Source organism: Hypanus sabinus, chromosome 13 (assembly GCF_030144855.1).
Source record: "Hypanus sabinus isolate sHypSab1 chromosome 13, sHypSab1.hap1, whole genome shotgun sequence".
NCBI lineage: Eukaryota > Metazoa > Chordata > Chondrichthyes > Myliobatiformes > Dasyatidae > Hypanus > Hypanus sabinus.
Genome location: NC_082718.1, coordinates 41390520 through 41415211, shown reverse-complemented (window position 1 = coordinate 41415211; position 24692 = coordinate 41390520). Strand labels below are relative to the sequence as shown.

General features: G+C 38.6%; 1 protein-coding gene across 1 annotated transcript in view; it reads left to right on the top strand.

The window, feature by feature from the left end:
* slc26a4 (solute carrier family 26 member 4) overlaps positions 1-21326 on the top strand; it is a 61545-nt gene extending 40219 nt beyond the window's left edge. Inside the window, exons 13-21 of the mRNA XM_059986882.1 lie at positions 627-733; positions 827-896; positions 990-1082; positions 1176-1271; positions 3948-4178; positions 6733-6787; positions 8089-8234; positions 14869-14946; positions 18017-21326. Of these exons, the coding sequence (XP_059842865.1) occupies positions 627-733; positions 827-896; positions 990-1082; positions 1176-1271; positions 3948-4178; positions 6733-6787; positions 8089-8234; positions 14869-14946; positions 18017-18040 (900 nt within the window). The 3' untranslated portion in view covers positions 18041-21326. The remainder of the gene's footprint in view (positions 1-626; positions 734-826; positions 897-989; positions 1083-1175; positions 1272-3947; positions 4179-6732; positions 6788-8088; positions 8235-14868; positions 14947-18016) is intronic.
* Positions 21327-24692: the final 3366 nt, after the last annotated feature.

Sequence of the window (24692 nt, the reverse complement as noted above, 5' to 3'; positions counted from 1 at the left end):
CTTGGGGCATCGGAGTTCAATCACAGCATCCTTTGTAAAGAGTACCTGTACATCCTCCCTGTGGAAAGTGTGGATTTTCCCAGAGCCCTCCAGTTCCCTCCCACAGTACTAAGACTTAAGGGGTAGGTTAATTGCTCATTGCAAATTGAGATGAGGTTGGGGATAATCAGGTTTGTTGGGGTTGCTGGGGTGGTGCAGTTCGAAGAGCTTGAATGGTTTATTCCACACTGCGTCTCTGAATCCAAATCTAAATGTTACCAATCTGGTATAGGGCATGCTTTGTGATGTTTTTCTTGTCCTCTGTCAATCTGAATGCAGCCATGCCCTCATTGCAGTAATACGAAGATGAATTTATTCATCCAAGTTAAATCTAACAATCAACAAAAAAAATGTCCAAGAAGAACTAGTAACTTTATATTTTTACCCAATATCTTTTTTTTAAAAAAAGGAGAAATTTGACAAGCTATTGTAATGGAGAGTAAAACATGAATGGTTTATTTTTGTCCAATTATTGTATATCTGACAGCTGATGGATTTATAATTCCCTTGGTAAGATGAGTTTATCTTAAAAACTATTGATCATTAAAAGATTGCGCTGTAACTGACATTGTCCTGTTTTTCTGCAGCTTATATGGGTTGTGACTTGGATTGCATCTATCCTTTTGGGATTGGATTTGGGGCTTTTAGTTGGTGTATGCTTTGAACTTCTTACTGTTGTCCTTAGGGCCCAGTTGTAAGTATTTGATTACCATTTTTAAGAATGAAATTGCTTTATTTATCATATACTAGATAAAATCATTTATTAAATTCAACATTAATCTTCTAGCCCAGCTTCCACAGTTCTAGCGAATGTACCAAACACAGACATTTACAAGAATCTGAAGAGATATAAAAATGTAAGTATATTTCAATTTGTTTTACTCTGCTCCAAAATATGGTTCAAGTATTATTGTTCTAATGGAGAATGTTTTCCTATTGGTGTTTGACAGCTTGTTGAACCAAGTGGTGTGAAGATCTTCAAATTTTCTTCTCCCTTGTTTTTTGGAAGTGTTGATTATTTTAAGGAGAGACTCAATAAAATTGTGAGTATGTTCTGCAGTTGTATAAAATGCAGCTCTTTTAAATACATACTTTTAGTTATGTGGCTTGTAATTTTATGAATGTAATATTTTCAGGTTGGATTTAATCCAGTTCGAGTGTTTAATAAGCGAACAAAGGCTTTGAAGAAGATTCAGAAACTTGTAAAGAAGGGTCAATTAAGAGCAACAAAGGTACTTAAATTGACTTTGTTATACTGGCCATTTTTAAAAATGAGTAAATTTTTAATTAATTCTAGCTTCTTACTCCATTCTCTTCAATTTTCTGGCCTTCATGTGCGTATCTCTGCAACCTGTATCTATTATCTTATTTTTTTAAAAAGTTTTTTCTCTCATACTTGTCACAATATTGCATTTCCTCCAACAGCTTCATCTCAATCTTGGAAGTCTTTTGTTTGTATATTCACACATAACAGTCTTCCTCATTAGGTCAGTCATAGAAAAGTACAGCACAGAAACAGGCCCTTTGGCCATCAAGCCTGAGCTGAACTGTTTACCTGCACCAGGATCAGATCCCTCCCACCCGTGTACCTATCCAAACTTCTCTTAAACATTGAAAGTGAGTTCACATGCACCACTTGCGTAGGCAGCTCATTCCACACTCTCATGACCCTCTGAGTGAAGTTTCCCATCGTGTTGCCCTTAAACATTTCACTTTGCACCTTTCACCCTTGGCCCATGACCTCTGATTATAGTTCCACCCCACCTCAGTGGAAAAAGCCTGCTTGCATTTACCCTATCTATACCGCTCATAATTTTGTATACCTCTAACAAATCTCCCCTCAATCTTCTATGTTCCAAGGAACAAAGTCCTAACCTATTCAATCTTTGCTAATAATTCTAGTCCTCCAGACCCAGCAACATCCTTGTACATTTTCTCTGTAGTCTTTCAACCTTTATTTAATCAATTACTTTTGCTAATTTTTTTTTAGTGAATATGAATTCCCTCACATTCAGCTTCCAAATGAATATGAATGACTGGTCTGTCTCTGTTGTCCAGAACCATCACTCATCACCCAACAAACCTGTAAAACACTAAACCCAGTCGGGTGGGCCTTCCTTGCTTTCCTGAACCATCCTGGATTCCAGCAAGAAATACTGCCCATCAAGCTTTAAGAGCTGGAAAAACCCGTTCCCATATTTATCAGCTGTAAAAGCTGAGTGTGGCTGTTAGTGTATAATATTTAGTGATTTGACATTTAAAAACTATTGAAAATAAAGTAAGATGTATATAAAATGCTTGATTTCATAAACATCTGGAAGCATTGGATGTTAGCCTATTTTTCAGATTCTGTCCTCCATCTCCCAACAACCTCTTTTCCTTTCACACTTTCAAAGCTCATTCACTGTATTCTGAAGTATTCTCCTGATCAAAAGTTTGTATGTCCTTGTATACAATGCAGAGATTCATTGTTTTTGTGGACGTACTCAATAAATCTATAGAATAATAACAGAATCAATGAAAGACTGCCTAACTTGGGTGTTCAACCAAAGTGCAGAAGACAACAAACTGTGCAAATGCAAAAATAAATTAATAATAATTAAACAACCAATATTGAGAACATGAGATGAAGAGTCCTAAAAGGTGAGGCCATATGTTATGGAAGCATTTCAAAGATGGAGTAAGTGAAGTTGTCTCCTTTGGTTCAACAGCCTGATAGTTGAAGGGTAGTAACTGTTCTTGAACTGGTGGTGTGAGTACTGAGGCTCCTGTACCACCTTCGTGATAGCAGCAGTGAGAAGAAAGTATGATCTGGGTGGTGGGGGTCCCTGATGATGGATGCTGCTTTTCTGCGACAATGATCCATGTAGATGTACTGAATGGAGGGGAAGTCTTTGACCATGATGGACTAGGCTGTATCCACTACTTTTTGTAGGATTTTCCAGTCAAAGGTATTGGTGTTTCCATAACAGGCTGTGACACAGCCAGTCAATGTTCTCTCTGCCATACATCTATAGAAGTTAGTCAAAGATCAAGAAATCTCCACGTAAGAACATTAAGAAATAGAAGTAGGAATGATCCTAAATTCTGAACATCTTGGATTTATTGCTTATGCCTGCAAGAAAACTAATCTCAGGGTTGTATATACATGTACTTTGATGATAAATTTCCTTTGGAAACCTCAGAATACTGAAGCCTATTGATCGCAAGTATACTTTTATGATCAATCATCTGCAGCCTTTTCAGGTAAAGAATTCCAAAGGCTTGCAGTCCCCTGCATGAACGGATTTCTCCTAGACTCAGTCACTTTATCCTGAAAAGCTGACCCCAAGATTGGAGCTATCCAGCATGATATTGGAGCCTCTGAATGAAATTCTGCCAAGCCCGCTCATTTTTCTGAACTGTCAAGAGTGTTCTCTGTCTTACATCTCTCTTTATTGAGTAACCACAGGGATGTCCGCTGCTCCGATTTAATTTCTCTCGTGCAGAGATCAAACTAATCCAAATGTGGTTTCATCAATGTTATGCACGATATTAGTAAAAGTTCCTTGTTTCTGTAATTCCTTTGGAATAAAGACCAAGGTCCCATTTGCTTTCCTAACATGCGTGTTTTACCTGCATGTTTACTTTGTCTCTCACGAACCAGGACACCCAAGTCTTTCTGAAAGCAAACCCGTTTCTCACACGTTCAAATAGAAATCATCATTTCCTTCCTTTCTGACAAAGCCCTTAGCCTCATATTTTCCCATAGTGTTGGTCACCTTCCTGTAACTCCATATTTTCTTATTTTCCTCTGTGATCTGTTGAGGGTAGTTTCCCATCAGTTTACGTGCTCGATGGATTTCGCAATGATCCAAGTCTGTATTTGTCCAACAGTTATATTTCAGAAATTCCTTTCCCATCTTTAGGACGGGGTTGTAACTGATGGAAGTGTTGCCAATGAAGCTTTTGAAGACGATGAGAATGCTGCAGAAGAGCCAGAACCAGACGTTCCAATGAAGGAAATGGAAATCCAAGTTGACTGGAACGCTGAACTCCCAATCAAAGTCATGGTTCCCAAAGTTACCATTCATAGCCTTATTTTTGATTTCAGTTCTGTGTCATTTATTGACATTGTGGGAGTCCGAATCTTTAAAATGGTAAGTAAACTTTTGCGGTAACAAGTAGCACTGTGAAAATCATGTTTTTTTAAAAGAACGGAAATGCATTTCTTTTCAGTCGGCATTTAGGTGAAGTATGTTTGTGCTCAGATACATCATCTGCTGAAAAATACTATTTAAAAAAAAATTTAGACTTATTCCCAGTTGCAATTTTTAATACAGTGTTTTAGTATTTGCTTTTTTAATCTGCATCTTAATGAATTTTTAAAATATCCCTAAAGTACATCATTAGTATCTACAGTTTTAAGTGATTTGTTCCTTGTGAAATCCTTTCTTTAGAATATGGATGGTCTAATTAAAAGGAAATGAAGGCTAAGTTTTAGAATTCATTCTGATGTAAAGACCATAAGACATAGGAGCAGAATTAGGCCAAATGGCCCATTGAGTCTGCTGTACCATTTAATTGTGCCTGATCCTTTATTTTCCCCCTCCTCAGCCCCACTCCCTGGTCCTCTGCCCATAACCTTTGATGCAGTGCCAATCAAGAACCTATCAATCTCTGTGTTAAATACACCCAAATGACCTGGCCTCCATAGCTGCCCATGGTAACAAATTCCACAAATTCACCACCCTCTGGCTAAAAATTCTCCACAGCTTTATCTTACATGGCGCCCCTCTATCCTGAGGCTGTGCCGTCTTGCTCTGGACTCTCCCACCGTGGGAAACATTCTTTCCACATCTACTCTGTCTAGGCTTTCAATATTTGAAAGGTTTCAATGAGATCCCCCTTCATCCTTCTAAATTCCTGCGAGCAGAGGCCCAGAGCCATCAAACGTTCCTTGTATGATGACCCTTTCATTCCTGGAATCATCCTTGTGAACCTCCTCTGCACCCTTTCCAATTCCAGCACATCTCGTCTAAGATGAGGAGCCCGAAACTGTACACAATACTTAAGGTGTGGCCTCACCAGTGCCTTATAAAGCCTCAGCATCACATCCCTGCTCTCGACCCCTTGAAATGAATGCTTGCTTTGCATTTGCCTTCCTCACCACTGACTCAACCTGCCACTTTCTTGCCCATTCTCCTAATTTATCTACGTCCTTCTACAGCCTTCCTGTTTCCTCAACACTACCTGCCCCTCCACCAATCTTCATATCATCTGCAAACTTGGCAACAAAGCCATCTATTCCATCGTTTAAATCATTGATATACAGCATAAAAAGAAGCTGTCACAAAACTGACTCCTGCAAAACACCATTAGTCACTGGCAGCCAACCTGAAAAGGACCATTTTATTTCCACTTGCTGCCAACTATCAATCAGCCAATGCTAGTAACTTTCTTGTAATACCATGGGTTCTTGGTAAGCAGCCTCGTGTATGGCATCTTGCCAAAGTCCTTTTGAAAGTCCAACTATAGAACATTCATTGCATCCCCTTTATCTATCCTACTTGGAATCTCCTCAAAGAATTCCAACAGGTTCATCAGGCTAGATTTTCCCTTAAGGAAGCCATGCTGGCTTTGTCCTATCCTGTCCAGTCTCTCAAAATACTCCATCACCTCATCCTTAACAATTAATTCCAACATCTTCCCAACCACTGAGGTCAGGCTTACTGGTCTATAATTTCCTTTCTGCTACCTCCCTCCTTTCTTTGAGTGGAGTACCATTTGCATTTTTCCAGAACCATGGCAGTGCCCAATGATTCTTGAAAGATCATTACTAGTGCCTCCACAATCTCTACCACTACCTCTTTCGGAACCCTTGGGTGCAGTTTATCTGGTCCGAGTGAATTGTGCACCTTTAGGTCTTTCAGCTTTTTGAGCACCTTGTAATAGTAACTGCTATTGTAAATTGGGTGTCTCTACTCTTAGGCTTTCTATATGTGCTGTTGCCATGGAAATCGAGAAGTTGTTTCTTTCTTACATTTACTCACTAATGTAATATTGTTAATCCAATCTGGAAGGTGTGTGGGTCAAAGTTAGGGCCACCCTGCAAAACCTTTAAGCTTCTGACTTGCGTCCCTTCTAGTTCATTGCATGGTAAGTGCTGTTGATGTTAAACTGTTTGAGGAAAGAACTTTTCCATCTCTACCTTGAAATTTCATGGTGTGCGCACACCATTGACATCCATTATAAATCAGATTTGCCCATCTCTCAGAAGAATTCAGACCTTCTATAAGCAGGTATAACTGTAGACTCTGAAAATAGTATTCTAAATTGTACTTATCAATGTTTGCAATCATTAGAGTTTATTTAATGCATAATTCGGTAACTGGTGATGGAGCTTAGCGCCTGATTAATCCTTCTGATTAACTTCCAGAGCCTTCTGCTGCACTTGGATCATATTCCCATTTTCCCCTTTCATTTGCTTTTCAGTTTCCCTTTTATTTCAGATAAGGTGTAAATCTATATGTGAGGGTTTTTGTTTCAAATTGCTGAACTTTTTGACATCTTGTATTTTCTGCTTTATTTCCATTTATAAATAAAATTCACATAGTTCTGATAGAAACTTGAGTTTTCCTCAGTCTTTTTAAACTATAGGAAATGGCATTTGAAGTTGACCCCTGGTGACATGTAAATTATTATTTATTGCAGTTGGTAAAGCAATTTGAACGAATAGGCGTTAAAGTTTATGTGGCAGCATATGAAGGTAATTTAATTTTAAATAATAAATCAGTTTTTACAAAGCAGAAATATTAGCTTGAAGAAGCTTGTGATGAGCAAAAAATAAGTGTTTCTCTGGGTTTGCCCAGCAGCTCCATAATGAATCACCGACTAGTCCAGGAATCACTAGCATGACTGTTTCCAAAAACAGGATTTTGATTCTTGCTGATAGATTCCTGCTAGTAAACCTGTTGGTAAACACTACTGATGGGCTCAGCATGGAACTGTGTAGTACCCTGTGAAATTCAGCAATGAAGCATTGGCTTGCTGCAATTCCCAAACATTTTCAAATCAAGTCAAATTTATTGTCATTTAACTATATACATGTATACTGTCAAACGAGACAATGTTTGTCCAGGCCAGTGAGTAAAACACGGTAATACATATAACACACATGTAACACATAATTGATGAAAGTAAGGATAAAATCTACAGATGAATTACACATAGATAAACAAAATAAAGTTTATAAATTAAATATTGTTAAGGTCCAAAACAGGTCAACTAGTGACTCTTCGAATACGATGCGGCAGTGAGCTCAGAAGCCTAATGGCTTGAGGGAAGAAACTGTTTCTCATCCTGATCATTCTTGGTTTTAATGCACCAGAGTTTCCTGCCTGATGGTAGAAAATCAAAGGGGATGAATGGGTGGGATCCTTGATAATACTAAGTGCCCTGTGTATGCAGCACTCCTGATAAATGCCCCTGATGGGTGGTAGGGAGTGATTAGATCTGGCATCCGATCAGTGAGCCCTTTCATTTGAACGGAGACATTATAGCTGCAGAGAGGATAGATGAAGTCCATTTTCATAATTTCACTGCTTTTTAAATGTTTAGGTGATTTTTATGATTTTTAATTTGTAACTGTAATAATTATTTCCAGTGAATTGTGAATGCTTCAGACTCTGTTAGAACAATTTAATTGTCAGTAATAAAATGCATTCTTTTAAGTCTATCATTCATCCAAAACTTGAAATTTGCATGCTGTTGAGCTGCCCTGCCCTCAGCAATTTATAGAGGCCACAGTTCTATGGACTTGCTTGAAACACTGGACTATTATACCCAGTACAGTGGTGAATGATTAATTTTATGCCTATGATTCAAAGTAACTCGGAAGCAACAGACAGAAAATATCGGAGGAACTCAGCAGGTCAGGCAGCGTCTATGGAAATGAATGAACAGTTGACGTTTCGGGCTGGGACCCTTCTTCAAATCTGACTTATTTTGGCTAAAATCCCAGTTAGGAATGATTTTTAAAAAAGATCTTGTTTCCCGCCTGAATTCCAGATGACATTGTGAAGAAGTTGGAAAAGTGTGGCTTTTTTGATGAAAGTGTGAAAAAGGACATGTTTTACCTCACCGTTCATGACGCTGTTGTTCACATACACACTCAGACTATGTACAAAGATATACAAGATCCTATATATGATAAGGTAGGAGGCAATTTAATTCTCATTTGATGAAATTTTGCTTTTTGGATAGAAAACTTGCATCAAATCTAGAGTAAAGATTGTAGATGATGTGTTAACAATAATTCCTATAATTCACACCATTTTCCACTGCTTACACGGTCAATTCTGATTACTGCCTGCTCACAGAAAGAAAGAAATGTGATAACTTCCTTTTAGTTTCCTGAGTAATGCTCTGAGCTGATGTTTTGTTTGTTTACTTATTTACTTTTATTTGGTGAGAAACAGTGCAGAATAGGTCCTTTGAGCCTTGCCACACAGCAATACCCCGATTTAATCCTAGCCTAATCAAAGGACAGTTTACAATGAATAAATAACTGGTAGGTACTGTGGGAGGAAGCCAGAACACCGGAGGAAACCCATGCAGTCACAGGGAGAACTTACAGGCAGCTGCGGGAATTGAACCCAGATCGCTGGTGTTGTAAAGCGTTGTGCTAAACCCTATGCTACAATGCTGCTTACGCATATTGAAGGAAATGGGGATGAAGACTTTGGCAGAGAGATAGGAAGAGTGTATTGGAATAGAACTGCTCAGTTAATACTTTTCACTTTTATATTGTGTCCTTTGGATCAAACTGTAAAACAGAGTCAGAGGCACAGCATACATGAAGGGAAGGACAAATACACTGTGCAGAATATGGGAAACCATGGGAGTTTTCACCAGTTCACCAGTACAGCAAGTAAATAGACAGTGTGTGAGGGAGGAAAGGCAAGTGATGGAGAAGGGATGCGCTCAGCCCGAAGATGTAGGGGAAAAGAAAGAAAAGGATAATAAATTTGAATGCATTGTTAGGGATGAAAAGAGAGGAGGGGGTGGAGAGTATCTTAAATGTATCTATTTTAATGCTAGGAGCATTGTAAGAAAGGTGGATGAGCTTAAAGTGTGGATTGATACCTGGAATTATGATGTTGTAGCTATTAGTGAAACATGGTTGAAGGAAGGGTGTGATTGGCAACTAGATATTCCTGGATTTAGTTGCTTCAGGTGTGATAGAGTAGGAGGGGCCAGAGGAGGAGGTGTTGCATTGCTTGTCCAAGAAAATCTTATGGCAGTACTTTGGAAGGATAGATTAGAGAGCTCCTCTAGGGAGGCTATTTGGGTGGAATTGAGGAATGGGAAGGGTGTAGTAACACTGATAGGAGTATATTATAGGCCACCTAATGGGCAGTGTGAGTTGGAAGAGCAAATGTGTAAGGAGATAGCAGATATTTGTAGTAAGCACAAGGTGGTGATTGTGGGAGATTTTAATTTTCCACTCGTAGACTGGGAAGCTCATTCTGTAAAAGGGCTGGATGGCTTAGAGTTTATGAAATGTGTGCAGGATAATTTTTTGCAACAATACATAGAAGTACCGACTAGAGATGGGGCAGTGTTGGATCTCCTGTTAGGGAATTTGATAGGTCAGCTGACAGATGTATGTGTTGGGGAGCACTTTGGATCCAGTGATCACAATAGCATTAGCTTCAATATAATTATGGAGAAGGACAGGACTGGACCTAGAGTTGAGATTTTTGATTGGAGAAAGGCTAACTTTGAGGAGATGCGAAGGGATTTGGAGAGAGTGGATTGGGTCAAGTTGTTTTATGGGAAGGATGTAATAGAGAAATGGAGGTCATTTAAGGGTGAAATTATGAGGGTACAGAATCTTTATGTTCCTGTTAGGTTGAAAGGAAAGGTTAAAGGTTTGAAAGCACCATGGTTTTCAAGGGATATTAGAAATTTGGTTCGGAAAAAGAGGGATGTCTACAATAGATATAGGCAGCATGGGATAAAGGAATTGCTCGAGGAATATAAAGAATGTAAAAGGAATCTTAAGAGATTAGAAAAGCTAAAAGAAGATATGAGGTTGGTTTGGCAAATAAGGTGAAAGTAAATCTGAAAGGTTTCTACAGTTATATTAAAAGCAAGAGGATAGTGAGGGATAAAATTGGCCCCTTAGAGAATCAGAGTGGTCAGCTATGTGTGGAGCTGAGGGAGATGGGAGAGATTTTGAACGATTTCTTCCCTTCGGTATTCACTAAGGAGAAGGATATTGAATTGTGTAAGGTGTGGGAAACAAGTAAGGAAGTTATGGAACCTATGACAATTAAAGAGGTGGAAGTACTGGCGCTTTAAGAAATTTAAAAGTGGATAAATCTCCAGGTCCGGACAGGATATTCCCCAGGACCTTGAGGGAAGTTTGTGTAGAAATAGCAGGAGCTCTGACAGAGATCTTTAAGATGTCATTAGAAACGGGGATTGTGCTGGAGGATTGGCGTATTGCTCATGTGGTTCCATTGTTTAAAAAAGGTTCTAGAAGTAAGCCTAGCAATTATAGACCTGTCAGTTTGACATCAGTGGTGGGTAAATTAATGGAAAGTATTCTTAGAGATAGTATTAATAATTATCTGGATAGACGGGATCTGATTAGGAGTAGCCAGCATGGATTTGTGCGTGGAAGGTCATTTTTGACAAACCTTATTGAATTTTTTGAAGGTTACGAGGAATGTTGACGAGGGTAAGGCAGTGGATGTAGTCTATATGGACTTCAGCAAAGCCTTTGACAAAGTTCCACATGGAAGGTTAGTTTAGAAGGTTCAGTCGTTAGGTATTAATGCTGGAGTAATAAAATGGATTCAACAGTGGCTAGATGGGAGATGCCAGAGAGTAGTGGTGGATAATTGTTTATCGGGATGGAGGCTGGTGACTAGCGGGGTGCCTCAGGGATCTGTTTTGGGCCCAATGTTGTTTGTAATATACATAAATGATCTGAATGATGGGGTGGTAAATTAGATTAGTAAGTATGCCAATGATACTAAGGTAGGAGGCGTTGTGGATAATGAGGTGGATTTTCAAAGCTTGCAGGGAGATTTATGCCAGTTAGAAGAATGGGCTGAACGTTGGCAGATGGAGTTTAATGCTGAGAAGTGTGAGGTTCTACATTTTGGCAGGAATAATCCAAATAGAACATACAGGGTAAATGGTAGGGCATTGAGGAACGCAGAGGAACAGAGAGATCTAGGAATAACAGTGCATAGTTCCCTGAAGGTGGAGTCTCATGTAGATAGGGTGGTGAAGAAGGCTTTTGGAATGCTGGCCTTTATAAATCAAAGCATTGAGTACAGAAGTTGGAATGTAATGTTAAAATTGTACAAGGCATTGGTCAGGCCAAATTTAGAATATTGTGTGCAGTTCTGGTCACCGAATTATAGGAAAGATATCAATAAATTAGAGGGAGTGCAGAGACGATTTACTAGGATGTTACCTGGATTTCAGCACTTAAGTTACAGAGAAAGGTTGAACAAGTTAGGTCTCTATTCATTGGAGCGTAGAAGGTTGAGGGGGGATTTGATCGAGGTATTTAAAATTTTGAGAGGGATAGATAGAGTTGACGTGAATAGGCTGTTTCCATTGAGAGTAGGGGAGATTCAAATGAGAGGACATGATTTGAGAGTTAGGGGGCAGAAGTTTAAGGGAAACACGAGGGGGTATTTCTTTACTCAGAGAGTGATAGCTGTGTGGAATGAGCTTTCTGTAGAAGTGGTAGAGGCCAGTTCAGTTGTGTCATTTAAGGTAAAATTGGATAGGTATATGGACAGGAAAGGAATGGAGGGTTATGGGCTGAGTGCGGGTAGGTGGGACTAGGTGAGATTAAGAGTTTGGCACGGACTAGGAGGGCCGAGATGGCCTGTTTCCATGCTGTGATTGTTATATGGTTATAATATCTGCTCGGAGGAGCTCATGCAGAACTATGTGCCCGATATCTATTGAATTAATGTAAATGGGACCTTTGTATGGTGGCACCTTTTGGTGAAGGAGGAGGAAACTGAAGAAAGTTAAGTTCCTGTATGTAACAGGGTTTACTATGCACCAGATCAAATTCTTGGATGAAAATGCCTGGAAACATGGAATGACATGGTGTGTCTGACATGGAATGAAAGCCACTAATGTTGTCTTGAGACTGGCCAGTAGTTGGTTGAAACATTCCAGTATCATTTCATAGTTCATTAACTGGAACCCATTATCCAGTTATCAGAATCTTACTCAATAAGTGCAGAGCTGTGGTCCACTGCCAGCATTTCTTATGTTCTTTGAAGTAATTTATAAGAGCATTTTAACAGCCCTGTGAGTTATTTTCCAATGTTCATAATTCTTTCCCCTCTTTTTGCCACAAATGTTTGCAAGTCACCTGCAAACAGGAAGTAAGAAAAGTGCATAAAGTTCAGCAAGCTAAAATCAGACTGGGGGCCCTTTTGGAATATAAAGTTAGCAGGAAAGTGTTCATACAGACAATTAGAAAGTTCAAAAGGTGCTACGAAATGGCCTTGGCAAGCAAGATCAAGGAAAATCCCAAGGCATTTTATACTTGTATTGGAAAAAAATAGGATTACTAACAGAAGGGTAGGTTCATTTAAGAATAATGGAGAGAATTTATGCCTGGAGTCAGAGCAAGTGACTGAGGTGCTAAATAAGTATTCTGCATCTTTTTTAATGGAGGAGTATGATTTGGAGGACAGTGGAAAAAGAATGGGGCATACTAATGTGCTGGGATGCAGAGTGCAGAGGAGATGGTCCTCAGCTGCCTTAAAAGCATTAAGGTGGATAAGTCCCCTGGGCTTAATGATGTACTGTATATATACCAAAGCATTGAGTAGATTACAGGGGTTTTGACAAAGACCTTTGTCTCATCACTGGTAACAGGTTGTTGTTGGAGCATTAGAGAGTGGCCAATTTGCCTTTGTTCAAGAAGGGAAATGGGGATAGCCCAGGTATCCCTCCACATCAATGGGAGAGAAGTAACTGGAGAGGATACTGAGGGATAGGATTTGTGCTCATTTGAAAAAGCAAGGCCTACTTGGGAACAGCCAGCATGGCTTTGTGCGAAGCAGAATCATGTCTTAATGAGTTTTTTGAGGAGGTGTCAAAATTGCTTGTTGAGTTTGAGGCAGCGGATGTTATCTCTTTGGACTTTAGTATGATATTAAATAAGGTCTTCATGGTAGATTAATTCAGAAGATAAAGATGCATTGGAGCCAGGGTGAATTGCAGATTCGGATTTGGAACAGGTTTGCCCTTGAGAAGACAGAGTAGTGGTGGAAGGTTGCTATTTAGACTGGAGGTTCAGATGAGTGCTGCTCCACAAGGATTGCTATTGGGACTTGATGGTTGTGATATTATCAATGATTTGGATGAAAATGTAGATGGTTAGATTAGCAAATTTGTGGGTGACACCAAGATTGATGGTGTTGTGGACAATGTAAAGGACTATAATTAAAACCAGTGGGATATAAATCAATTATAGATATGAGCAGAGGAGTGGCAGATGGTGTTTAATCCAGGCAAGTGTGAGGTAATGCACTTTGGTAAGTTAAACAGAATGAGAAACTATACAGTTAATGGCAGCATTGAGGTACAATGGGATCTTGAGGTCCTGCTCCATAGTTCACTGGAAATGGATTAAGATGGATAAAATGGTAAAGGAGGCATATGTCATGTTTGCCTTCATTGGTAAGGATGCTGAGTAGAAGACTAAAGAAGTCACTGCACGTATGTAAGATATTAACCAGATTACTGTTGGAGAATTGTGTGCAGCTCCAGTTGCCCCATCATAGTAGAAGGTAGAGACTGTGGGGGAAAAAGTACCAAAGAGGTTTACCATGATGTTGCTGGATTAGAGGGTATAGGCTGCAACAAAGCATTGAACAAACTTGGGTTGGGTTACTTGCTCTAGAGCAGGGAGCTCCCAACCTTTTCTTTTTAATGCCATGGAGCATTACCATTAACCAAGGGGTCCATGGACCCCAGTTTGGGAACCCCTGCTCGAAATCATTGCAAGCTGAGGGGAGACTTGTCAGAGGTCCTTAAAACTGAAGGTCATCGGTAAAATAGAAAGTCAGAATCTTTTCTCTAGGGTAGAAATGTCAAACACCAGAAGACATGTTTTAAGACGAGGATTCCCAACCTTTTTAGTGCCATGGACCCCTACCTTTAGCTGAGAGGTCTGTGGATCAGGCTGGGAACCACCTTTATAAGGATAGGAGGGGTAGTTTAAAGGGAACATGAGTGATAAGATTTTTTTCCCTCCTACAGAGTAGTGGATACCCGGAATAGGATACGTGGGTGGTAGTGGAAGCAGGCAGTTTGGTGGAGTTTGAGGATTTTGGACAGACACTTGAATAGAGTGAGATATGGAAAATGCACAGGAGGAGGACATTCAGTATAAATTGGCATCAAGTTCGGCCCAGCTTGGTGGGTTGAATGGCCAGTCCCATGCTATCCTGTTCTATATTCTGTTATATACCTCTGCATTGATAAATGGTTGGAAATATAATGTTGCAGTATAGGGAGGTAACTCGGAGTGCTATTACTTGTAATACATATTAGATCATACATTCTAGAAAGCAAATTATATTTGTGCTCACAAGAAAAGATATTGTTGTAATATTCTGCTATAGGGGAAAACAAACACAGTAAATTGTGAAATACGCTGATAGAATCAGTCTGTCAGATATAATAAATTGCCTATTGTTCAATAGACAGTGAGATTTACTGCCCTTCGTACTGTTTCATTATTATACAGCTACATTTCACTGATTTGTTAATTGCGTTTCCAACTAGATATCACTCATACAAGAATCGAAAGAACCTTTGGAAGAAATCGAGGATGATGTGGAAGAACTAGAAGATCAGAATCAGGTAAATGCCAATATTTAAGAAGTATTTTTCTTCTAGCATATCTCGGGGTTTCCTCACTCTCAGGCTCACGTCATTAGGGCACAATCTCCTTTGATGTAAGGAGTGGCCTTTATCATCCTTTGACCTTCCAGGTCAATGTCAAAGCAGTTTACAGGAAAACCACAGAAGTAGTTTGTTGCTTGGTACACAGCCTTATAGATATTGTAAAGCACGAAACATGCTAAAAATGCTGATAGAATTAGTCTGTCAGATATAATAAATTGCCCATTGCCTATTGAAAACATTTTTACAATATAGAATGGGTGTGCTTTGTCTGCCCAGCTGAGCTGCATTTACCTGCTATCTATGCTTGGGACATTGTTGAACAGTGACTGTTTTAGACTTTGACTATGTCATGATATTCGATGTCCAGGCTTATAGTTGAACAAGTCAAAATGTACATTGGTTGCATTGTTAATAAGATTAATTGAGCAGAGATGCACTCAGAGGCCATTTTATTAGGTATACATATACACCTGCTTGTTAATGCAAATATCTAATGAGCCAATCATTTTTCAATACATAAAAGCATGTAGACATTTAATTGTCATTCACACCACTCATCAGAATGAGGAAGAAATATGATCTAAGTAATTTTGACCATGGAATGATTGTTGGTGCCAGATGGGGTGGTTTGAGTATCTCAAACTGCTGATCTCCTGGGATTTTCATGCACAGCACGCTAGAGTTTACAGAGAATGGTGTGGGTAGAAACAAAATAATATCCAATGAATGGCAGTACTGTGGGCAAAAATGCATTGTTAATGAGAGAGGTCAGAGGAGAATGGCCAGACTGTTTCAAGCTGACCGGAAGGCAACTGCAAATCAAATTACCAGACATTACAACAGTGAGTAGAAGAGCTTCTCTAAATGCAAGTCTTGTAGTGGATGGGCTACATTAGCACAAGATCATGAACATACACCCAGTGGTACAGGAAGTACCTATCCAATAAAGTGGCCACTGAGTGTATTCTCATAACGAGTTCAATTGTAATTTCTCTAACTGAGATCAATGGGAAAGAATGTTGAGATGTGGAGTAACTGTTGGTCAACTGAGTTGTGGCATGCATCATGTGTGTTAAGAATGGGCTTAAAGGCCTGAATATCCTCTTCCATTTTCTAATCTCAATATTGGCCCCTGCGGTAAAAGCAATCAGTGAGCAGCTGTTACTAATCATACTGCCTGACTCTTGAAGTGTGAGGATAAAGAGAGAAAGAGTGAAGCATATGTAAGGGGAAAAGGGAAGAGAATCCAACAAGTTAGGAAATGGGGAGGAAGTTGAGATGAATCAGTTGGAAGAAGTTAATGAGAATGAAATTGGAGAACTTTTTTAATATTTTGAAATGCAGCACTTCTTTCCCTTTGAGCCACGCAGCCTGGCAATCCCACAGTTTAATCCTAGACTAATCATGGGACAATTTGCAGTGAACAATTAACCTACCAACTGGTACGTCTTTGGACTGTGGGAGGAAACCCACACTGACACGGGGAGAATGTACAAACTCCTTACAGGCAGTGGTGGGAACTGAACCTGGTTCGCCTGTATTGTACAGCGTTGTGCTAACCACTAGGCTACCAAGCCCCCTGCCCCCCCCCCCCACAACCCTGAGGCAGAATGTGGGGGGAAAAGGGAAAAGCATAACTGAGTAAAATGTAAACTTGAGAATGCAATATTGTGTATGTGGGGGGGGGGGAGAGTCATTCAGTTTGTCATCTGATGTTGATTTTGCAACAACCTTGTATGTATAGTATACTTTAATTATAGCTACAATAACAACGACCTGAGCGAAGCTGGCCAGGAACTGGTTCCCAGTAGCAGAGGGTGGTTCAGCCAGTCTCGGGTTTGCATGCAGATAGGGTCACATGGAGAGGTCTGAGATAAAGTGCATGTTAGATGCTGACTTACCTGACCATCACCTCCACTGCTGCACTGGCCCAACAGTGAAACTCTGTGCTAAGGTGAAGCCTGATATGCCTTGCATCCAGCCCTTTCAACATTACAGTATGGCAGGCTTTCATAAGAACTACACTCTCCACAAGTTGTTTACAGATTTTCACTTTATTCCAGTATTTTAATTATTTGCTCCTTTTTAAATTATTTAAAAATGGTTCCAACATTTTAACTATCTGTTTTGAACATTTTTCATTTTTCTCAAAACGTGTACCAAAAATCAGGAACTTTTGACAGAAATGGCCTGTCAAAAGCTATCAACACGGTGTGAGGCCTCTATACAGTGCAGAATGAAACGTGGGCTATATCTCTGGTCCATAGTGTTAGTTTTCTAACCCTGGGCTTGGAAGAGGAAATACGTACAATAATACTGTTCACCATTGTTGTCCTTGTGACATTAGTGACTGACATCTGGATAGTGACTAAAGACTTGGTCAAGGCTTGCCTCTGATGTCCATGCACTTCAACTGTAGGCTTTGCCACAAAGAAACACTTGCTCAGTCAGGAACTAGCGGCTGGATGGTACACAAACTCCTGTATCACTTGTAAACCAAAGAAATTAGATGCAGAGCTGGAAAACCACAATTCCACAAATCTAAACACAAGGAAATCTGCCGATGCTGGAAATTCAAGCAACACACACAGCTCTTGTTAGTTATTGCTATTTATTTATATTTGCATTTGCACAGTTTGTCTTCTATGCTCTATCTGATCTTTCATTGATCCCATTTGTAGTTACTATTCTGTAGATTTGCTGAGTATGCGCCTGCAGGGGGAAGAATCTCAGGGTTGTATGTGGTGACATGTATGTACTCTGATAACAAAATTTACTTTGAACAAGCACAGTATTTGTAGCTAACTTATTTACAAAAAATGAAGCTGATCACATCTGGAGTCTCAACTAGGCACTTGAGACCAGTAACCAATTGACTGGATTAGATTTTTCTGGGAAAACAGCTGTTTTTCTAAATGTTGCATTTCTTCATAGTTTAAAAGTTTTTTTTTTTGGTTAATGCCGTTCAAGTTGCTGCTCCGGAAGACAAAAAAGTTGATACTTTATTTCAAATATTCCTTCACAGGGCCACACTGGATTCAGCTATTGAAGCTCTTTGATCCAAATGATCTTGGATACAGAGAATTCCCAAGGCACATGCACTTGTCAGTTCTTATGGATTCATTGGAGCTTTCTATACTAGGCCGCTGTTTTGTTGTTAATATGGATAGGCCATGAATGATCTTTGATATAAATCTAAGAGATTTGTAATCTATTTTTATATGTATAAAACACCTACAGAAATCTTTGCTTGAAATTCTTGCAATTGTGACTATTGGTTGGTTTGACCTGGGAATCATTGTTATATGGTATATTAGGCGCTATCTTTTTCTGCAACTAGGGACATGATACTATCAATAAATTGGAGTAATGCTATTGCAGCCCAGCCTGAAGTACTCTGTAGTCATGTCCTATGGACTGTTTAGATCTGAAACGGACTGTTCACATGTCGCTGGGAGTTTGCACTGTTCATTTTCTGTCTACAGTAGATTCATAATTTTGCAGAATTAATCTTAATTGGATTGAAATTACATTTAATCAACCATAGCTCGCCGGGACAGGAATTGTTGCACATCAAAAACTGAAGTTTTGTGCCATTTTATTATATAAACTTTTAAAGTGTGTGATATTTAGAAATATAGGAGAACTTCAAACCCAATTACTTCCTACAAAACAAACTTAATGGGTTAATGCATTCTATTCTAAGTTTATTCCAAATACAATATAATTAGTGCATAATATATTCTGAACTTTGAATATTACATGAAAAAATGTCTAATCTTAATGCTATGAATTATTTTATTCTTGGAATTGTTTTTAAAAAAATGTTTAGCTACCTTCAGGGTTAACGTGATTTTTCACATTATTGATACCAAAGTGTCCTTAGTCACACTGAGGAATAAAGTGTATGGAGATCAAGAAGAAAGTTGTACTTAATTTGGAATTTTGCTTTAGATGTAACCCATGAGTAGTAATTTTTGAGGATGATTGTGATCGGTCTTTTTTTTCCCTTGTGGGAGAACTGCACTATATTTACTATTTTATTTTAAATTTAACCACTGAACAGAATAGTAGGTATCTCAAAAATTCAGGGTCAATCATACCATTTAAACAGTCTACTCTTGCTTTCGGTGAAAACAATTCAATAGGCCATATAATTTGAAATGATGGATATGGGATGTGAATGGGGGCAGATTATTTGTCCATGCTGTGATTGTTATTAAAGATAAAAGTACAATATTAACAAATCTCAAATTAAACAAAAGACAGGGGAGTTTTATTTTCAATTACAAAAGTTCAACTTTAGTGAAAACAATTAATTTTTTGTAACATCAAAGTGGTATACTGTAGAAAGCCACTCTATACCACTGTGCATGGATTACAGACTATGTGGGTGTTGATTTTAAAATTGGCTTTAAATTCATTTTAATACATTCCACTGGAAATGTTGGAGTATTATTCCCTCAGAAATGTCCTCATTGATAGGTGGAGATTCTAATGGAATTATTGGGCTTAACAGCTAAAATCTTTTGTTTCCCCCTTTTTAAATTAAGAATTTGAAGATATTGTTGTGGTAACTTTACTATTCTGTAGTTGAAGTAAGGAGAAAAGCTGATCTATTTTAGGAGTTTAAAGTTTGCAACCAAATAACCAGCTTTTTGGATTCAGGATTGAAATTAAGAATTTTATTGAATAAATTTTCAAGCAAGTTAATTTTTTTTCAATTTTAACATGGGGGGGGATGGTGTTCTTGAGTGTTATTATGACATCACTTAAGGTCCACCTTAGTTTTCATCAAATTTTCTGTCTACTTTATTAATTAAAGTATCAATCTGTTTAAAATCAATTGATCAATACCTGTCTTACAATTGTGGGCATAGGAATATCATTGTATTCTTTGAACAATAGTATGTATTATGGCTTCTTCATCGATGGGCTCTGCAAATCCAGCTTTTGATTAGTTTTGCACTGCTCAGTTCACTGTTTTGCAACTTTTGTTCATTTATGTAAATTGGTGACAGATCATGACGCGAAATTTGTCCTTTGATAAACTACCTAAATTTCAGTTACACTAATTTGTAACTGCAGACTTTGTAAAATAATATGCAATTAAGCTGTGTAGTAAAATTATAGTCATTTCAGAATCTTGTAAGTATGGAATTAAGTAATAAAAAAAAAAGCAACTTTGGAATTGCGTGCGAAAATTGGGGAGAAAAAGAGGGATAGACTAACTCTATTGGACATGATCTGTTTAAGAATAATTGTTATGATACTTTGGAAACAATACACTATACAAAAATGCATTTTAATGTTCAATATTTTATACAAGTAAGCATTTGTTTCAATATTTTTAAATATGTGGAATGAATGGGGTGTTTCTTGTGTTTCAAAATATTTAGTTTTGCTTTGAGGTTGCCTCATGCTACAAGTCTGATCTGTTTGCTAGTGGAGTCCTATGGTACACATTCTTGCTTGTCATGAAATGCTCTCTGATATGAAACCAAATATTGTTTGCCATTTAATACCTATATTTTTGTGCACTGACATTCTTTATAATTATGGATGAGTGGATCCCTGATCATTTTTTGTTAATTTAATGTAATGATAAATTGATTGGATCAGTCTAATAAAGATATCAGTTAAGGAATGATTGAAATCAGGCATTGTATATGGAACGTGCAACCACTCACCCATTCTACTCATTATAGTTCACTAAGCCTCTTTCTACTTTTCTTTATCCGACTCGTATAACCCTCTTTCTTCCTTCGCTTTTGTGCTAAATTAATTTACTGACCTATTTGCTTCATTTGCTGATTGCACTCAGTTTTTAACAAAAATTCTAAATTCACCAATTAAGTTGGATGGTCTTCTAGTCCTCTCCACAAATAAATACACACTATCTATCAAAGCCTTTATTTGTTATGATTTCTTGGGTCAACCCGTTCAAGAAACAAGCAAGCCTCTTTGTTCAGTCCTTCATGATGGGAATAACTGTTTCTGGTGCAAACCCTGCAGTTTCTTTTCATTGTTTGTATATCATTTAATATTCTTCTCCAGCCCTTTACCTTTCTCACCCACCTGGCTTGACCTATCCTCCTCCTCCTATCCCCATCTTTTCATTCTGGCATCTTCTTTCATTTCCAGCCCCAAAGAAAGGTCTCTGCCCGAAACATTGACAGCTTATTCATTTCCATAGATGCTGCCTGACCTGAGCTCCTCCAGCATTTTGTGTGCATTAATCTGGATTTCCAGCATCTGCAGAATCTCTTGTGTTTATTATTTCAAGTATGGTAATCGAACTCTAAGAGTTTACTGTAACTTCTAAATTGCAATTCTGCCTGTACAAGAAATAAATGACTTTAGTTTGTTAACTGTGTTGTCTATTTATTAAACTCCAAGATCCCCATGAGCCCACACACCATTTATTCTTACCAAAATATAATTCACACTTATAACCATATAACAATTACAGCACAGAAACAGGCCATCTCGGCCCTTCTAGTCCGTGCCCAACGCTTACTCTCACCTAGTCCCACTGACCCGCACTCAGCCCATTCCTTTCCTGCCCATATACCTATCCAATTTTACTTTAAATGACAATACTGAACCTGCCTCTACCACTTCTACTGGAAGCTCGTTCCACACAGCTACCACTCTCTGAGTAAAGAAATTCCCCCTCGTGTTACCCTTAAACTTTTGCCCCCTAACTCTCAACTTATGTCCTCTTGTTTGAATCTCCCCTACTCTCAATGGAAAAAGCCTATCCACATCAACTCTTTCAATCCCCCTCATAATTTTAAATACCTCTATCAAGTCCCCCCTCAACCTTCTATGCTCCAAAGAATAACCTAACTTGTTCAATCTTTCCCTGTAACTTAGGTGCTGAAACCCAGGTAACCCAGGTAAATCTTCTCTGTACTCTCTCTATTTTGTTGACATCTTTCCTATAATTTGGTGACCAGAACTGTACACAATACTCCAAATTTGGCCTTACCAATGTCTTGTACAATTTTAACATTACATGCCAACTCCTATACTGAATGCTCTGATTTATAAAGGCCAACATACCAAAAGCTTTCTTCACCACCCTATCAACATAAGATTCCACCTTCAGGGAACTATGCACCATTATTCCTAGATCACTCTGTTCTACTGCATTCTTCAATGCCCTACCAATGCCCTTAAAATGGTTGTTATTCCCTTTTATGCCTTGTGGCATTTTTGCCATTTCTGTAGTAATTAACTGTTTTTCATAAAGCGGAGTTGCTAGTTCAATGCTCAACGCAGAGAACTTGCAAGGAGCCTGCCAAATCTGAACTTGGGGCTGCTTACCTTGAAGTTGGGTGCTGATGCCAGTAACCACTGGCCTACTAAACACTTAAGCTACGGTGAACTTCATTTACAAATGATATTCCTATCTCTCCTGGAAACTTGTCTTCTGCAAAGTTGGACTATAGCTCCAAAGATAATTTCTGTCAATAAATAAGGTCAAAAAGGATATTCCTGGGATGTTGAACAGGTTAGGACTTTATTCCCTTGAACATAGAAGGTTTGGGGAGATTTAATAGAGGTATGCAAAATTATCAGAGGTATAGAAAGGGTAAGTTCATGCAGGCTTTTACCATGCAGGTTGAGAGAGACTACAACTAGAGGTCATGGGTTAAGGGGAAAAGGAGAAATGTTTCAAAGCAACATGAGAGGAAACCTCTTCACTCAGAGGTTGGTGCGAGTGTTGAACAAGCTGCCCAGTGCAAGTGGTGGATGTGGGGTTAATTTCAATATTAAAGAGAAATTTGGAGAGGTACAAGATTGCGAGGGGTTTGGAGGCATATGGTCTGGGTGCAGGTTGATGGAACTAGGCTGAATAATGGTTCAGCACAGACTAGATGGGCTGAATGGCCTTGCTGTCATGTTCTATGACTCTAAATTGCAGGGCCTGTATGTCCCTTCTATCACTCTGAATCACAATTCTCTGCCATCTATAAACTAGTACAATGGCTGGATAATTTTAGTTAGGAGAACTACATGGATTTAAATGTCTCCTGGCAATAGTGCTCTTGTGTTGTCCATGGTATTTACTGACGATGGAAACACTGGGAATAATTTGTAACAAAGGAGAATACTGGGCACAGGATTCAACTTGACATTTGAACTTTTATATAATGGAGAGAATTCCAGTTAACTAATTCTGTGGGGTGAAAATATTAGCTAGGGAATATTTTGAATAAAGCTTCCATATGATGTGTGAAGACATTTTACCTAGATGTAGATATTAAGGTATAATTGCTGTGGCTGTTCAGCCAGCCCTGAAATAATAGAACCTCTGGGTATCATCATTGGATACTCCTGTCATTCTCTTACAAAGAAACTAACATTAAAAGTGGATTATTGTAGAGGTTAGTATCTAATATTATGGTATTATAATTGAAGCACAAGTCTACTAGAAGAAAGATGTATTATTCACATCAGCCTGTAAAAATTAACTTTCTATTAACATTGCTCAGTGGTAAACACAACATTCAGTAAACTTTTTGACAATAGAGGACAACTGTGTTGATTTTAAACAATTGAGTGAATATGTTTTGGCTCAACAATGGAAGTAAATATGGCTTGTGTCTTTATTCGAGACATTTGTTTTATTTTGAAGTTTCTGCTCCATCTGTCAAAGCTCATCTGGTCTTTGGATGCAAGGGTAGCTTAGCCCTGATTAAATCAGACCCGACCACATGTGACATTTAGTTGTCAAACTAAATGTAACACTGAGCGTCATAGGAAGTCATTCCTGCCTGTGGCCATCAAACTTTACAACTCCTCCCTTGGAGTGTCAGACACCCTGAGCCAATAGGTTGGTCCTGGACTTATTTCCGCTTGGCATGATTAACTTATTATTATTTAATTATTTATGGTTTTATATTGCTATATTTCTACACTATTCTTGGTTGGTGCGGCTGTAATGAAACCCAATTTCCCTCGGGATCAATAAAGTACATCTGTCAATCTGTCAAAGGAAAAGATCCAAGGGTGTTCTCGATGATTGCTTCAAAATCTAACACACTAACTCATCAGAATCCCTAGACTGCAACCATTTGGGAGTCTATTTGTGATGGCACATAGAACTTGACTAGGGAACACATGGATGTCCAAAAGGAGAACACAAACCAATTTGCTTGGCCAAGTACCACTTCTCCACTAATGGCAGAGTCTGAGGTTACACAATAACCTCATCTTTGGCCCCACAGTCTGGAGTGGAAGCAGTTTATCTTTTATTCCAGGGGACTACCTAAAGACAATTAAATCGGAGCTGTAATTGATGGCCTTTTTTTGCTTGAAGGGTGTTGGCACAAAATGTGGTTTTCTTGGTATGAGTGAAAGCTGATTTTGGTGAAATTCCAATCCAAGGCTCCTGCTTCCTGCACAATATTTCAATTGCCCCAGTCAATCCAACAAAAATAATGAGGCTTGTTTCAAATTTTATATTAACTAAGACAAAGTAAATAGAAAAAAAAGAACAATGCTTGGTACCAGTTTATTACGCAATCTGAAATGTATGTAAATGAGTTCACTGTACAGAACAATCAATTACCTGGAATGCTTATTGGGAATCAGTTTTTTTGAAGGGTTAGCAAGCTTGAAGTCAGCTACACCTCTAAAGGAGGTGAAGTTGTTGCAGATCCTTTAAAAAACAGTAATTCCACTGCCAG